Raw genomic sequence first — 17049 nt, 5'->3', positions numbered from 1 at the left:
GGGCTTGGGCTGGGGTGAGCCCCAGCACCAGCCCCCAGGCCGGAATCCGGGCTGCTCCCCTGCTTAGGACCCCAGGGCCCAACCCAGGGCACCTGCCCATAGAGGTGCTCCAAGTGCACCAAGACCCAGTTGGGACCTGTGATTCCTAACCCCCCCCCCCCCCCGACTGGCTTCCCCACAGTAGGAGCCCTGCTCACAGGAGGAGCTGCAGGCTCGCCCACCCGCGGAGAGGGGTGGTGACAGGAATGCAGCCCCCAAGGCCGGCCTGCAGGCCTAAACTCACGCCCCTGCTAGCTTCAGTTCCCTGAGGGGCCCAGGACTGTGTCTCCTTCAGACGCCCTGAGAAACTGCCACTGGGGAGAGACCTCCGCCTGTCCCAGTCCCCTAGCCCAGGTGGCGGGGCCCAAGTGAGTCCCAGGCCTGGGTCCTCCCCACCCACCCAGGCCGAGGAGGCTCCCGGCAGCCATCTCTCCTGGTGAAGACCCCGCCCCCAGTCTAGGCCTCAGTTTCCTCACCTGCACCACTAGGAGAGAGGTGAACAAAGGAGATTATGCAAACTCTTGGGTGTGAAAGGGCAGGGGTGGGTGGGGCTGGGCAGCTCCTTTCTTTGCTAGCCAGGTGGCTCTGGAGCCCATGGAAGGGGGACCCTGTTGCCTATTTGAGCCCTTGCAGGGGCCCAGCAGAGCCAGGCCATGGGGAAACCAGGGTTCTGGTCTCAGCTCCTACAGCCAGGGTTAACTTTCCCAGGACTGGGCTCTTCCGTCCCCACTTCCCCTCCTCCTTCCAAGGAGGAGTCTGTCAGACAGCTCCCATCCTTCCCGAGAGGGAGCCCTCCGCCTGCACCCGCACAGCCGGCCTGGGGCAGGGCCCCAGCGCGAAGTTGCACCAGGCTGGGGAGAGGAATAGGGAGCTCCTGCTCCCTACGGGGAATCTGGGGTGCGAGGCTGAAACCTGGGATTTCAAGGACAACCCGGCCTTGCTCCCCCACTGCAGCATCCCTTACCCTGCAGGAGCCCTGGTCTGGCCTGGGGCTGGGATCCAGGGTCTGAGCTGCAGCCTCCGGACATCCGGCTCTGGGACGCGTGCTCGCTCGGGCCCCCTCCCCTGTGCCTCGGGCCAGGAATGTGCTAACAGCGCAGGTTGGGCCCCGCTGGCCCACTGGGCACCTGTGGACTTTGAGAGGGGACCGGGTCGGGTGGGGCGGGGCGGAGCGGGGCGGGGCAGGGCAGCAGTGTGGGGCGGGGCCAGGCCCTGGCAAGTGAGCGCCACCACCTCCCAGCCACTGCTGCGCTGCAGACACAGGCCGCTTGCACCATGAAGCGATCCCTCCTGCCCTGGGCCCTGCTGCTGCTGGCGACAGCCACTGGCCCAGGCCCCCAGCCTACAGCAGGTACGCTCCCCCCAACCCTTCTGTTTCCCCATCTGTCTGTCCATCTGCCTGCTGTAGCCAGACTCCAGGCAGAACCTCCCTGGGCTCAGCCCCATCTGTCGGACCATCTGCGACTGTACTGGGAGTGGGAAGAAAAAATTCTGGGGAGCCCAGGGGCTGCTGGCAGGGATTGGGGGGGTGGTCTGTGCCGAGCCTACCCTAAACTGGCTAGAAGCCAGGAGGCGGTGGCTGCCAGGGAGGGAGACGGGGAGCTGAGATCCCTTGGCCTGCACCCCAGGCCCTGATGGAGGGAGGGTGTGTTCGCACATGGAGGAGCCCCTAGCCCCAGAGGGCCCCCAGCCTGGCCAAAAGCAAGATTGTGGGTCCTCAGGGTGAGCTGAACCCAAGAAAGTCTAGGGGAAGGCCCGAACTCCAGAGCTGGGACCCTGGCCCCGGGTTGGGCTGGACTGGTTTTCCCCAGCTCCGCAGCACCTATCTGGCCTGTCTCTCGTCCTGGGGACTCGCCCCCACCCTCCTGCCACCTAGGTCACTTACCTGCTCACTCGGCCTCCTCCCCAACCCCACTGAGCCATCACATCCTCGGTCAATAAATATTTATTGAAGCTCTTGAGTGCCAGGCCCTGCGCTGGTGAAGTAGGGCTGTAGTGGTGGCTCAGGCCCAGGCCTGGCCCTTGACTGGCTCCTGTGGGGCGGGGGCACAGGGAAGGGCCAAATGGGACGTGTGCCTGCACCCCACCCGTCTCCACACTCCACTCCTCCCCACCACACCGGCTCCAGAGGGACAGGTCCCTGCAGCCCCCGACCAAACTACCCTCAACCCTATCCTGGCCCTGCTGGGCCCTCTGCTGGAACTACCCCTCCTCTCCCCCGAGAGGAGGGGGGCTCCCCTCATCTTCTCCCCAGAGGGTGGAGTGGGCTCCCTTTGGGGCCATTACCAGTCCGACCCAGGGGCTCTTCCCCCAAATTTTTATGTCTGGAGGCATTTCCATCTTTCAGACCAACTGGATAAGAATTATCCTGTCCGGGGGGGCCTGAAGGTTTCCACTCTGTCCACATAGTGGGCAGTGCATCTCAGGTCAGCATCCTCCTGGGGGTGCTTCTAACGAGCCCCAGGCAGGTAGATGCGGGCCCTGCACACAAGGTGGCCAGGCTGGGCACTCAGGACCCTCTCCTCCAGGTGCCCTGGGGAGCTGCTCCCACAGATGTGGGGACCGGAGCGGGCCATGCTCCTGCCACCCGACCTGCTTTGGGCTGGGCAGCTGCTGCTTGGACATACGGGACTTCTGCCTGGAGGTCTTGCCCTATTCGGGCTCCATGATGGGCGGCAAGGATTTGGTGGTGCAGCATCTCAACTGGTCCAGCCCCAGTGACGGCGTGATCTGCAGGTGGGAGGCACAAGGGCCAGGCCACCAGGGCTCCACGCCTGCTTGGGCCCAGACCGGCTGGCTGGCTGGCTGGGTGGGGCTGCCGGGAAGGAGGACAGGGACAGCTGGCTGGCTGGGTTCCCCAGGGAGGAGGCTGGGAGCCTGACAGAGAGTCAGCCCACGCTGGCCCAGCCTCTCCTTCCTCCTCCGCCCCTCTCAGTTTTAAGGAGAGCGTCCAGACCCGAGGCTTAGTGGACTCCGCGGGCCGAGTGCACTGCGTGTCACCCTTGCTCTACGAGACTGGCCGCATCCCCTTCACGCTCTCTATGGACAACGGCCGCTCCTTCCTGCGCTCAGGCACCTGGCTGGCTGGTGAGCCCCGGCGTGTTGGGGGCACCTGGCCACAACCTCCCGGGTCCCACAGGGACTTTCCCCGGCACTAATCTATGCACACCTGGCCAAATCTGGCTGTACCAGTCCCTCTGGAGGCCCGCCCGATGACAGGGGTGTGGGTTCCCCAAGATCCTTTCCCTCCCCACCTGCTGGCATCCACACAGGAGTTCCAGCACGGAGGGAGTGGGGACAGAGCGCAGGACCAGGACCAGAGCGCAGGACCCCACGACCCCTGTCTTTTCCTGCCATCAGGGTCTAGGGGAGACCCTTGCTCCAGTGGGACTGCTGTGCATTGTCTGTGGGAGGTCCCTACCGCTCTAAGGGCCCCAGGCCTTCGCTTACCCCGCACCTCCTCCTGCCCAGTGCACCCCAGCAAAGTGTCGGAGTCAGAGAAGAGCCAGCTGGTGAACGAGACCCGCTGGCAGTACTACGGCACCGCCGGCACCCATGGCAACCTCACCCTGACCTGGAACACCTCGGCTCTGCCTGCCAACTTCATCACCATTGAGCTGTGGGGCTATGAGGAGACAGGTGAACAGAGATGCGGGAGAGGAAAGTGCAGCTGAGGAAGGGGCACTGGCTGGAGTGTGGGGCGGGGAGAGGGGAGCAGCACAGGGAGGCCGGACCCCTGGATGTTTGAGTATCAGCTCTGGGAGGGGCTATGGACAATCTCAGCTCTTGGATATAAGGCTTGTCCTGGAAATAGAAAAAACTTGCTCTGCCCCATCCTCTCTGAGCCCCTGGATAGCTGGGCCTGGCCCCCTCACCCAGCAGGGCCGTTCCTCCTATGGAGACTCTGTCCATACTTCTGTCCATCTACCAGGCTGCTCTGAGCACCAAAGTCTGGTGCCTGCCCCCTCCTCTTCCCTGGGGGTCCTGGGACAGGCCCCGGGGCTGACGAGGCCTTCTGTCCCCAGGGAAGCCATACTCAGAGGAATGGACAGCAACGTGGTCCTACCTGTACTCCCTGGCCACAAACATCCACAACTCTGGCTATTTCACCTTCACACCAAAACCTGCGCCCCGAAACTACCAGAGATGGGAAGTGGGAGCCCTCCGCATCATCGACAGCAAACACCATGCAGGGGAGAAGTAAGGCCGCCCTGCCAAGGACAGGCAGGGCCCGTCTGCCTGCTGCCCCCCATGACTGACGGGCAGCCAGGGGCGTGGGCAGGGAGGCTGGCCCCTAGCGTGCACGCGTCTCCACAGGGACGTGCACGCGCTCTGGAGCAATGAGCACGCGCTGGCCTGGCATCTGGGTGATGACTTCCGGGAGGACCCTGTGGCCTGGGCCCGCACTCAGTGCCTGGCCTGGGAGGAGCAGGAGGACCAGCTGCCCGACTTCCTAAAGGAGCTGCCTGACTGCCCCTGCACCCTGGCCCAGGCCCGGGCTGACTCTGGCCGCTTCCACGTGAGCTCCTACCCCAGTCTGGGCCCAGGAGTGTGTGAGGGGGCACGCGGGGCGAGCTGCCTCCTCCAGGCACATGGCTAGGCCACCCAAGGCAGCGCAGGGGGAGGCATGTAGGGGCCTGGGAGGGGAGCCTGGGGTCTGAGGGCCCCTGAGGGGCTGGATCCCAGGGAGGGGATGGCAGAGCCCAAAGCCAGGGCAGGTGACACCAACCAGCTGCTCTTCAGACGGACTATGGCTGTGACATCGAGCACGGCAGCGTTTGTACCTACCACCCCGGGGCTGTGCACTGCGTTCGCTCCGTGCAAGCCAGGTGAGCCCCAAGACGGAGGGAAGAGGCGGGCTGGGGGCTGGGGGCAGAATCCCACAGCACCCTGACCTGTCCTTGTCCCCAGCCCCCGATATGGCTCAGGCCAGCAGTGCTGCTACACCGCGGCAGGCATGCAGCTCCTGACGGCCGACTCCACCGGCGGCAGCACTCCAGACCGCGGCCACGACTGGGGTGCACCCCCATACCGCGTGCCACCCCGCGTGCCCGGCCTCTCCCACTGGATCTATGATGTCATCAGCTTCTACCACTGCTGCCTCTGGGCGCCCGAGTGCTCCCGCTACATGCAGCGGCGGCCCTCCAGTGACTGCCGCAGCTACCATCCCCCGCGCCTGGGTGGGTGCCCGCCGGGTGGGTGCCAGCCAGGGAGGGGGCCCTGGGTTGGGCCAGGGAGATCCGCCTGACCCTCTGCTCTCCCCAGCTTCCGCTTTTGGGGACCCACACTTCGTCACCTTTGATGGCACCAACTACACATTCAACGGACGTGGCGAGTATGTGCTGCTGGAGGCTGTGCTGACTGACCTGAGGGTGCAGGCACGGGCCCAGACCAGGACGACACCTGAGGGTGAGGCCGGGCTCCAGGTGGCTCAGGGTCACCCCTGGGGAAAAGGAGGCTGGTGCTGAGTGGACCCCATTCTGCACCCACCATCCCAGGCTCTCAGGACCGAGGCACTGGGCTGACCGCTGTGGCTGTCCAGGAGGGCAACTCAGACGTGGTGGAGGTCCGGCTGGCCAGGAGGGACGGGGTCTTGCAGGTGCTGCTGAACCAGGAGGTGCTCAGCTTTGCAGAGCAGAGCTGGATGGACCTAAAGGGTGAGTAAGACAGTGGGGGCCCTCGCTCCCTTGTCCTCCCCACCCGGGGCCTCCACACCCTCACTGGCCCTGGCATGAAGTGGAGGTGGAGTCCAGGGCACAGATGGGGAGGCCAGTGTCAGGGTGTGAGAGCCGACAGACAGCTGCCACGTACAGCCCTTGTATGGGGGCTCCCTATGGGGCCGAGGGAGGTGGAGTGTCACAGTGGGCTGGGCCCTGGGGTGCCCTCCCTTGCCCCTGAAGCCCATGGGTGATGCCCATCCACCTCTGGGCTGAGGGGTCACGGCATGTTGCCTAAAGGGTGACTCTGACCCCAAATCCACCTGTGCCCAGGCATGTTCCTGTCAGCAGCTGCTGGGGACAGAGTATCAGTCATGCTGTCATCGGGGGCTGGCCTAGAGGTCAATGTCCAGGGTCCGTTCCTGAGTGTGACAGTCCTGCTGCCTGAGAAGTTCCTGACCCACACACGAGGCCTCCTGGGGACCCTCAATGATGATCCTACAGATGACTTCACCATGCGCAGCGGCCAGGTCCTGCCTCCCAGCACCAGTTCCCGAGAGCTGTTCCAGTTTGGGGCTGACTGTGAGCGACCAGCAGGCATAGGCTAGAAGGGATGGAGGGGTTGTTGGGGGGCCCCCCAGACCCACAAGCCGGGCACTGCGTGTCTCCCCAGGGGCCGTGGAGAACGCCTCCTCTCTGCTCACCTATGACTCTGAGTTCCTGGTCACCAACTTCCTGCTCCGGCCCAAGCACGACTCCACTTTCCTACCCCTCTTCCCAGAGGAGATCACCTCCGGCCCCAGCCAGGCAGCTGAGGTGGCCGAATTGTGTGGGGATAACATGTTCTGCAGATTCGACGTGGCAGCCACCGGGAGCACGAATGTAGGCAATGCCTCGCGGGTGGCCCACATGCAGCATTTGCTTCGTGCACAGAGTCTGCAGCCGGGTGAGAGCAGCGTGGGGTGTGGGTGGAAGCGGGGGGTCCGGGCAAGGGGGCGGGCACCTGGTGCTGGGACACGACCCGCCCAGAGGGCGGCGTCCAGCGTCTCAGGCCTGCCATCTGTGCCCCACCCCTGCACCAGTGGTGTCCTGCGGCAGGCTGGCCCCACCCCTCAATGGGCGCAAGGAGGGCATGAGTTACCTGGCGGGCTCCACTGTCCACTTCCGCTGCGACAACGGCTACAGCCTGGCCGGTGCAGAGGCCAGTACCTGCCAGGCTGATGGCACATGGTCCAGGCCCACACCTATGTGCCAGCCAGGTGAGGATGCCCCGCCCACCTGCCAGCCCCACCCCACTCAGTGCCCCACCCACCTGCTCCCATGCTTGGGCTGCCCTCACCACCCGCCGCCTCTCCAGGACACCGGAGCTATGCGGTGCTGCTGAGCATCATCTTTGGCGGCCTGGCGGTGGTGGCTCTGGTCGCACTCGTCTACGTGTTCCTACGTCGCAGGAAGAGCAGCACGTGAGACCCCTTGCACCCTCCCAGACCCGTGGTCCCGCTCCTCCTAACCTTTGTGCCCCTCCTAGGCTCACCCTGGGGCACAAGTGGAATCGCTGTGCCTGCTCTAGACCGAGTCTCTGTTGCAGGGCCACCTGGGGTTCGCAACCCTGAGGGGAGCACGCTTGGCCAGCAGCACGAGACACATGGGGCCTCCCTGGGGCCAGAGACGAGCCTTCCAAACTCCCAAGAATGTGCACCCCATACTGCACAAATCTCTAGCACCATACACCTGTGACCTGGACACCTGGGACCTGAGCCTTTAATGCCCGTGCACCCGAGGCCTGGTGCCCTGCTCTGTCACCGAAGCCCCGGATCTTGAGCTCTAACCGTGGAGTTCCAGAAGCTGACACCCAGCACTGTTCCCCAAAAACGGTTCTAATTCCCCAGGCCGGAGACTCCGTATGCTTGAATTCTGAGACCTGTCTCCCGAGCCTGAATACTCCAGCACCTGCTATTCAAAGGCCAATACCTCAGAGTTCCCTGCCTACGACCCTGCTCCCCAGACCTAGGGCCCCAACACGGGAGACCCAGGGCCAGGCTGCCTTGATTCCCAGTCCCTGGGCCTGGCCTGAGACTGTAGGTGGGTCCAGCCTTCTGTGAGGAGAGTTACACTCTAAACTCCAGGCTTGTAATTCTGAGTCTTCTGGAACATCTGAAACACCCCTCCCTGCTGGAGGAGGAGAAAACAAGCCTGGTGCTCTACTCTGGTGTCATGATGCTGGTGCTGTGCCTCGGTTCTGGGGAGTCCTATGCGGTCCGCCTGGGTCCAGGGCCTTCGTTCACTGCCAGGTCACCTGGCACAGGTCTCTTCCCAGCCTCTGTCTCTCCATCTGTAAAGTGGAGCTAGAACAATGACCTTGTTGTCAGGGGAGGGGAAGGGTCTCCATGGAGCACCCAGGAGGAGGGACGGGCCCGGCCTGCCGTCCCCCAGTGTAGGTGCCTGCCACTTACCCCGCAGCACGCTGGCAACCTGGCTCTGGGCCCCCAACACTGCCCTGGCATTGCCCCAGAGGCAGTCTGGTAGTGCTGCTCCAACCAGGTCCCGTGTTCCAGGTCCCTGGGCTCTTCGCCACGCGTGTCCAGAAGCCGGTGCAGAGCTCAGGCCTCCTGCCACTGCTGCCCCGTTTTCGGCCAGGGTGCTGAATGGGGGCCTGGGGGTGGGTAGGATGGGGTCAGATTTGCGTCACAGGTCACAGATGGAGAAAGCGCTGGGGAGGGTGGAGTTGGAGGTTGATGCCCCCTCGGCAGGGTGGGTGACTCAGACTGAGGGCTGGGAGGGACGGGGTTGACCACGAGATCTGGAGTGGGTGGGAGGCTCTGAGAGGAGCCCCTACACAGTGGCCTGCAGTGCCAAGAGTGGCCACATGGGAGCAGCAGAGGATAAGGACAGTGGAGACAGGCTCTGCTGGGACCCAGGCCGTCAGGAAGGGCACTCAACTCAGCCCCTGCCATGCAGCTGGGCCAGCAGACTTGTGGTCACAGCCTCAGGCAAGGTCCGTGCAGGCCACCTCTTCGTCTCCCCTCTTCTGGGAGGGCCTTGAGTCTTCCCCCTAGCCTCAGGTGGCACAGGTTACCCAAGGTGGCCCAGCCAGTGCTGACCACTTGGGCAAGAGCCCAGGCCACACTGCCTCCTCGGCCTCACCTTTAGCAGAGGGTCCTGGGCAGAGGTCAGGGGCTGGGTGACAGCCTCAGATCCCATCTGGAGGGAAGTCCTGGAGTAGGCACGCTGGGGCACGTTTGAAAGAGCAGAGCAGAGCCTGAGGTTGGGGGCCTCCTGGGGCGGCACCAAGGAGACTGGAGGAGGGGAATAGGTCCAGTGCTCTTGTCCTTCCAGACCCTGTCCCCTGCCTCCCCACCTCTCTGGGCCTCCAGCTCAGGACAGGGGGCTGAGGGCCCACCCCTTGGTCCCTGGGCAGGTGCTTTCCACTTGGGGGATGACATAAGGCAGGGCTGGCCTCCCACCAGCCTGGGTCCACAGTGCCTCCTGATGTGAACCAGACGGGGCCAGGGACGGGGTCAGTTTCCTCCCACACGGCAGCCTGGACACATGGGAGCAGGTGCACCAGGGCTCAGGAGAGCAGGGGCAGCTTCTCAGCATCCAGACCAACAGGCCTCAAAGGACGGGTTGAATTCTCAGAGAGGTGACTGGTCAGAGGGCTTTCCAGGCAGAGGGACAGGCTGAGAGGAAGGGACATGCAGTCAGGTCCAAGGAGCGGTGGGGGTGGGGGTGGGGACAGAGCTGCTAGGCCTCATTCTAAGACAGGCCCTAGCGCTGCCCAGCCCTCCCCAGCAAGAGAAGGGATCCACTGTGGCCCTGGCCCCAGACCTCAGACAATCCCAGTGCCAGGGGCAGGCCAGGCTGGGAAGCCCCGACACCTGATGGATTTTCCCAGGGACTCCTAAGGAGTCTGGAGTGCTGCTGGGTGTGTGTGAGGGCCCAGGATCCCCCAACCACACACAGACTCTCTAGAGGCACCAGAGAGGTGGTCTCCCCTAACCACAGCTCCAGGGAGTGATGACACCAGAACCCAGCGGCCAGTCCCATATCCCTTGTACTAGTGGGGTTTGGGGACAGTAATCCGGGGACATGGTGCGAGAGCTAGGAAGCCAACCTGAGCCAGTGAGGCAGTCCCAGGATCCTAGCCGCACCCCGGGTGAGGGGCAGGGGGCAGGATGCCACAGCCAGGCTAGGTCCCCACCAAAGCAGGAGCCGTGCAGGCGCGTGGGGCCCAAGCCACAAAGCCACAGAGGCAGCAGCCCCGCCGCAGACTCCTCCACAGGCCTGAGGTGGGGAAGACCCACTTCTCCTCCAGCCTCCCACTTGGGTCTAATGTTGGCTGAACAGTGGGAAGTGGCTGATGGGGGAGGGACCAGTATGGGAGCTGGAACCCCTCCTCCAACAGGCTGCTTCCTCCCGTAAGCCCCAGGTGATGGAGTGCCCATCCTGGGCCAAGCCTCTGCTGGGAGATCCCCATCCCCATGGTGCATGGTCAGGAGGAGGGGGTGGTCATCGTGGGAGCAGGAGCCCAGGGGGTGCCTCCTGGAGGAGTCTGGCTCCAGCCGATTTCAAAGGACAAAAGCCACTAGGGAAGTGGGATTGAGTTGGTATCTGCCAGTCATTTAGCAGTCCCAGCTGCCCCAGGACCTCTTCTGAAAGTGCTGGGTTACATTTTCCAGGCCCCCTTGGCGTTGGCGCAGTCACATGACGGGTTTCTAGCAGAAAGGGGTGGGGCACTTCTAGGGCCAGTCCGTAACACGCCACAGGCACCACTCCATGCCCTTCTCCGCTCCCACCAATGCCCGCATGGCTTTGGGAGCCGTGCCAACCTGGGTCCCCAGCATGTGGAAGGATCCCCATGCCCCACCTTGTCACCCATCCAGTGCCGCTGTGGGAATAATAAATAAACTTCCCTGTGGTTAAGCCGTAATATATTTTGGGGTCTAATTGTTGCAGCAGTTGGTCTGTCTAACTACCACACCAGAGGCAGAGTTCTGAAAACGTGGCCTTATGTTTCTCATTTGTGTTGAAAATATGTACACAAGGTTTTAAAAAATTCAAATGGGAGAGAGGGTATAGCTCAGTGGTAGAGTGCGTGCTTAGTGTGCACGAGGCCCTGGGTTCTATCCCCAGTACCTCCGTTAAAAAAAAATTCAAATGGGTCCTCCAAAGTTCACAGCAGCGTTATTCACAACAGCCAAAAGGTGGAAGCATCTTAGGTGTCCATCAACGGATGAATGCATAAACAAATGTGGTCCATTCATAGTATGGAGTGTTACTGGGTCATAAAAAGGACATTCTGACACGGGCTACGACATGGATGAAACTTGAGGACATTATTCTCAGTGGAATAAGCCAGACAAATCCTGTAGGATTCCACTTACAGGAGGTCCCATGAGGAAATTCACAGAGACAGAAAGTAGACTAGACAGAGGTGGCTCGGGGCTGGGAGGGCCGGTGGGGAGCTGTTGCTTAATGGGGGCAGTTTCCGTTTGGAAAGGTGGGAAAGGTGGAGGTGGGTGGTGGGGATGGTTTTACAGCCTTGTGAATGTGCTTAATGCCACCCAGCTGGACACTTAAAAATGGTTAAGACAGTCAATTCTGTGATATTTGTATTTTACTACAATTAGAAATTTAAAAGCTCCAACAGTAGAATTTACATCACCAACCAGGCTCCTGTTGGTGGACATTAAGCTGTGTTTTTGCTTCTTCAAAGGCTGCAGGCTTTGTGGGTGGGTTCACGTTTACCGTAGGGGCATTCACACAGATATGACTGGCTGGTTAAGCAGCGCATGCATTTTCCTCCTAGCATTGTAGCTCCTGCCCCCCCATCCCACCAATGGCCTCAGAGATCTCCTGGTCCCCCACCAGCAGTCCCTCATCAGCATAAAGGTGTTTCGCCTCCAAAGGGACTCTGGTAAATAAAGTATAAGTTGTAAGCAGGGGTGCACTGCTCAGGGCACAGCTCAGTCAATCAGTCCCACGCGAACTCGCCCAGTTAACCACCACTTGGGTCAAGAGATGGAGAGGCACACAGCCCCACATCTTCTCAGTCGGTCACTGCCCTCTCCAGTTTTCCGCACCCTAGGTGGGTTCTGCCCGGTGGCATCTGACACAGAGGGGTTTGTAGAGTTGTAGGCGCTCTCTGTGTCCAGATTCGTTTGCATATTACGTCCCTGGGATTCATCCGTGGGACAGTGTGCCGAAATTGACATTTTTTTGTCCTGAGAATCGTCCCAGCTAATGGGTTTATTTATCTGTCTTCCTGTGGAAGCACACTGGGGTGGTTTCTGGTTTGGAAAATGGCTAGTCCTGGAAGCATTCTTGGACGTGTCTTGATGCACAGACGTGTGCGTTTACGTGGGTGAGTTCCGATGAGGAGCACTGCTGGGCGTGAGGCGGGAATGTGGTAGTTTTAGCAGATAACACCAGTTTTCCAAAGTGGTTTTACGCATCGGCACTCCCACTGGCAGCCAGCGTATGCCAGTTCCATTATGTCCTGTCTTTGCCAACACTTGGCATTGTCCGTTTCTTGCATTTGGGCTATTCTGATGGGTGTATAGTGGTAGCATATTGTGGACTTTGCAATTTGTTTGTTTTGGAAGGGATGGATAATTAGGTTTATTTACTTATTTTTTAATAGAGATACTGGGATTGAACCCAGGACCTCGTGCATGCTGAGCACACACTCTATACCCTCCCCTCCAGCTTATTTTTCATTCTTTGGCACCTAGTGAAGCCATGCACCTTCTCATTCGTTCGTTGGCCATCTGGAGCTCCACTTTTATGAGGTGCCTGTACAGGTCTTTTGCCCATTTTCTGTCGGGTTATCTGGAGTTCTCTAATTGCCTTGTAGGAGATCTTTGTTCTGGATAAGAGCTTGTTGTCAGATAGAAGCACTGCAAATACTCTCGCATTGCATGTGGTGTCTTTTCACTGTTTTAATGATGTCTTGTTGAACAAAGGTTCCTAATTTTAATACACTTCAATTTGTCAAGTTTTCTTCTTTTATGGTGAGTACCTGCTGTGTCCTGCTTAAGAAACACTTGCCTGCCCCAAAGTCACAAGGCTGTACTTTGTTCTCCTACAAAAGGCTTATTGTGTGGTATTTCATAATTAGATCTGCAAGCCATCTGGAATGATTTTTGTGCATGATGTGAGGTAGGGGTCAAGATACACATTTTTCCTGTGGTTATCTCATTGATCAGCACTGTTTATTGAAGCACCATTCCTTCCCCCGTGCTCTGCTATGTTCCCCACCATCAGAGGTCAGGGGACTGCTCTGTCCCATAGCCCAGCTCATTTTTCTACCAAAACCAAATTGCCTTAATTGCCATAGCTTATTCTTGGTCTCTGGTAGCAGGAGTCCTCCGTTTTGCTCTTCCTCAAGATGTCCTAGGCTGGTCCTGGTGCTTGGTGTTTCCATATGAATTTTAGCATCGGCTTGCCAATTTCCACACACAAAAAATAGTCTGAGAGGATTTTAATTAGGACTGCGTTGGATTTATAGATGAATAGGGGGTGGCAGGAGATTTGGCGTCTCCACAATGTTAAGCCATAAACATTGTACAACCCTCCATTTATTCAGGTCTTCCTCAAATTCTTTGATTATATGGTGTAGTGTTCAGTGTAGAGGTCTTGCATACCTCTGTTAATTTTACTTCTAGGCTTTGATTTTTTTTTTCATGCTATTGTCAATTATTTCCGTTCAAAAGGTGTGTTCTATTTGTGACCAGCAAGTAGAAATATCGTTGATTTTTGTGTTTTCCTTGATTCCAGTGATCTTGTTAAATTCATTTATTTCTACCAGTTTACCTGTAAAGTATGTACAAATATTGCCAGTTTTATGTTCTCCTTTCCAATCCTTATACCTTTTATTTGTTTTTCTGCCCTCTTGCCCTGGCAAGGCCTTCTCTTACACTATGGGAAGGAACTGAGCTTTACTAGCAATGCCTGTCTGCGTCTCAAAAGGAAGGCTTTTATGTTTTACCATGAAGTATGATGATTGCTTTAGGGTTCTGTAACAGCAGCTTAACAGATTAAGGAAGCTCCTTTCTATGTCTAGTTAACTGAGTGTTTTTATTTGGAGTGAGAGTTGGGAAATTTTTATCAAATGCTTTTCTGCGTTTATTAAGATGGTCAATGATTTTGTCCTCTTTATTCCCTTAGGGTCTTAATACAGGGACTTGCATTGTTTGATTGTCTGACATTCAGCCAATCATGCATTCCCAGAGTAAATCCAAATTGGTGGTGATGAGTTATTTTACGTGTTTATTTATACACGTCTCGCCAGATTTGTCTTGCTCTGGTTGCGTTTAGGGATTTTGCGTCTCTGTGGATGAATGGAATCAGCCTCTGCCTTTCTTTCATGAAATGTCTGTGTTAGGTTTGCATCTCAGGATTATGATGGCTGCATTCAAAGTTGGGCAATGTTTTCTCTTTTCTGTTCTCTGGAGGAGTCTGTGTACCACTGGTGTGTTGTTTTTTGGTTTTTGGCTTTTTTTTCTTCAGTGTTTGGAAGCATTCACAGAGGAAGCCTTTGGGCTGGAGATAGTTACTTTGTCCCCGTGGGATCTCACTGTTATGTTAACTGGCATATTTATCAGTGAGGTTGAGCAACTTTTTATATGTTGAAACAGCTGTTCTCTTTCTGTGGTCTGTTGAGTTGTATCTTTGATATTAAATATTCAAGGACTTAAAGAAACCAGCCCCATATCATGTTATGTATTGAAACTCTCTCCCCAAGGTTTTCACTGGTCTTTTAAGATACCTTCCGCATCAAATTTTAAAATTTTTGTATGTTCCAATCTATCCTTTTTTTTTTTTCTTTTATGGCTTCTTGATGTTAGGTCATGGCTTAAAAAGGCCTTCCCCACTCTGAGAACACAAATAAAAAGTTCTCATGTTTTCTTATGATATTTATATTTATTATACACTATTTATATTTATATGATATTTATATTTTAACCCTTAAATGTTTGATCCGACTGGAATTTACTTGGGTGGAAATGAGAAGGCGGGGTCCCACCCTACTGCTTTCCCAGACAGCTGCTTCTGCTCCTGACTGTTAACCAGTCTTCTTTATCATAACTGCTGAAACGTTCCTTTAGCAGAGACAAAATTTCCATAATTATTTGCTTCTCTTTGTGGACTTTGTGTTGTGATTAATCGGTTTATTTATCTGCTGTTTTTTTGTTTTGGGGTTTTTTTGGGGGGTGGGGGAGGTAATTAGGTTTATTTGTTTAATTTTTTTAGTGGAGGGACTGAGGATTGAACCCAGGACCTACCTCGTGCGTGCTGAGCACATGGTCTACCGCCGAGCTAGACCCTCCCCTTTATGCCATTTTAACTACTGTCTGTTTACAGTGTGTTTTAAAATCTGATGGGTTTGCTTACTTGAGTTTTTTATTTGTTTTACAAAAGCACTGATGCAACTCAATGAAGAAAACAAAGGTCCTTGTCATAAATGACGCTGGAACATTCGCCCAGGAAGTTACTTTCGTTTTCCTCTGCGAGCCTGAGGGACATCTGGAATTAATTTCTGTATGTGGTGTGAAGTAGGGGTCAAGACTCATCTTTCCCATCGGTCTGCCCAGTTCCCATTTCTGGGGCTTACCCCACGCGGCCTGGGAGCGTTAGCACTTCAGTACCTACTGCGAGACTGGGAGGGTCGCAGCTCCCACCATCCGGGAGAATTACAAGAACTGAGATTTCACACGTAAAGCAATGCAATAGGCCCTAGTCAGCGTCCAACAGACGCCGTCCCTGTCTGGAAATGTATATACTCATGTTAAGGGAATATCCATTTATTTCCATTTTATTCAGTGATTTTTTTTTTTTTTTTGTCTTTTTTAAATCAAGAAAGAGTGTTGAATTTTGTCAGATGCCTCTCTATGGAGGTGACTGACTTTTCTCGTCTGGAGGAAGATGAGAGGCAGAGGTCCTCAGGGACATGGCCTGCAGGACTGTGTCAGCCCCTCTGGGACCTGCTGTCCCTTTGAACGTGTTGCTGGATTCTCCTTGCTAGTATTTTGTTGAGTTTTGTGTTGAGTTGCACAAACACAATTGGTCCTTGGTTTGCTTCGCCAAGTTTGGGGCTAGTCCTGTGCTGACTCCATAAAGTGACCGGAAATGTTCCTTTTGCTCTGCGCGGTGGGAGCTGAAGTGGCAGGAGAGGCCTTCGGTCCTGACGGCAGGACGCGCTTCCCCTGGGAAACCTTCCAAAAGGGCACTTGCGGCAGGCAGGCGTTCCTGCAGCGTGCTCAGTTTTTCTGTGATCATTGACATGTCTAGATCTCCGCCCCTTCTGGGACTGTTTGTCATTTAGATTTAAGGTTGCCCAATTAAATATGAATTGCAGATGAACAGCAATGTTTTTAGTGTAAGTATACCTTAACTGTCACAATCCTACTTACAGCACCCTAGAAAGTAATTTTGTCAAAGTTGCCAAATTTATTTAGTAAAAATGAGTAATTTTTTCTAATACTTTAACTTGTTCTTTTGCTTGGGTTATTTCCCCTTCTCTCTCTCTTTTTTTTTTTTTTTTTTGGCATATTTACACGTCCTTCATTTTTACTGATTGGCTACCTAATAGCTTATTTTATAAACCTCTTCTGATTTCAAATTTATCAGTTTCTGCTTCGGTTGTTGCTAAGCCCTTCCTCTTGCTTTCCTTACTGTTCTGATTGTCCTTTTCTTATGTTAGATGCTTTATTTTGATTCTTCTTATTAATGTAATTATTTAAGTTACTATTAATGTAACTATGTAACTGTTCTGCTTTATTTAGCTGTATTCTGTGAGGGCTGAGCTATATTGCCGTCAGTGTTATTTTAAAGATACCGCAGTCTCGGTTTTGATTTCCTCTGTGTTACTAGATGTTTTAAGAGGCTGTAGGAGTCACTACGTGGGCTGGGAAGGCACCTTGGTTGGCATTGCTTGTGGTCCAGGAGGGATGTGGGCAGGGGCCAGGCAGGTCTCCTGGGTTGGGATGTGCAGGGAGGGAGAGGAGTGGGCTTCCTTCAGGAACCCCAGGAGCCAAGGAGGGCCACACCCGGCCTCACGGCAGGTACACATGTGGACCGAGGTTGTGGCAGCAGCAAGGAGACAGAGGGACAAGGAGATGGAGCCAAGGCCAAGCCACGCAGATGGAGGGAGAGCTGGACGCCCGAGAACTTCCTGCTGCCTCAGAGCGGCTTCTGGTTTGGCGTGTTGAGTCTGAAGTGCCTGTGGATCCCAGATGCTCTGGACTGGAGGTGACTGGATGAGTGGCTATGTGGGTCTGATGTTCCAGAAACTTGGGCTAGAGCCTGGGTGGGGACCTGTCAGCTTGCAAGGGGTAACTGCGCCTCTAGG

At 56.3% G+C, this 17049-nt stretch overlaps 1 protein-coding gene across 1 annotated transcript; it reads left to right on the top strand.

Annotated features, from left to right (window-relative positions):
• Positions 1-1230: 1230 nt before the first annotated feature.
• On the top strand, positions 1231-7900 carry SUSD2 (sushi domain containing 2). The gene is made up of 15 exons (XM_010955444.3): positions 1231-1390; positions 2568-2775; positions 2975-3126; positions 3511-3678; positions 4065-4239; positions 4357-4558; positions 4783-4868; positions 4951-5219; positions 5305-5448; positions 5538-5696; positions 6030-6278; positions 6370-6642; positions 6779-6955; positions 7054-7159; positions 7285-7900. The coding sequence occupies exons 1-15, from the start codon at positions 1315-1317 to the stop codon at positions 7307-7309; spliced, it is 2469 nt and encodes an 822-aa protein (XP_010953746.2). The 5' UTR covers positions 1231-1314; the 3' UTR covers positions 7310-7900.
• The last annotated feature ends 9149 nt before the right edge of the window (positions 7901-17049 follow it).

The sequence above is a fragment of the Camelus bactrianus genome, chromosome 32 (assembly GCF_048773025.1).
Source record: "Camelus bactrianus isolate YW-2024 breed Bactrian camel chromosome 32, ASM4877302v1, whole genome shotgun sequence".
In the NCBI taxonomy this organism is placed as follows: Eukaryota; Metazoa; Chordata; class Mammalia; order Artiodactyla; family Camelidae; genus Camelus; species Camelus bactrianus.
This window is presented reverse-complemented; position numbering and strand designations above follow the sequence as displayed.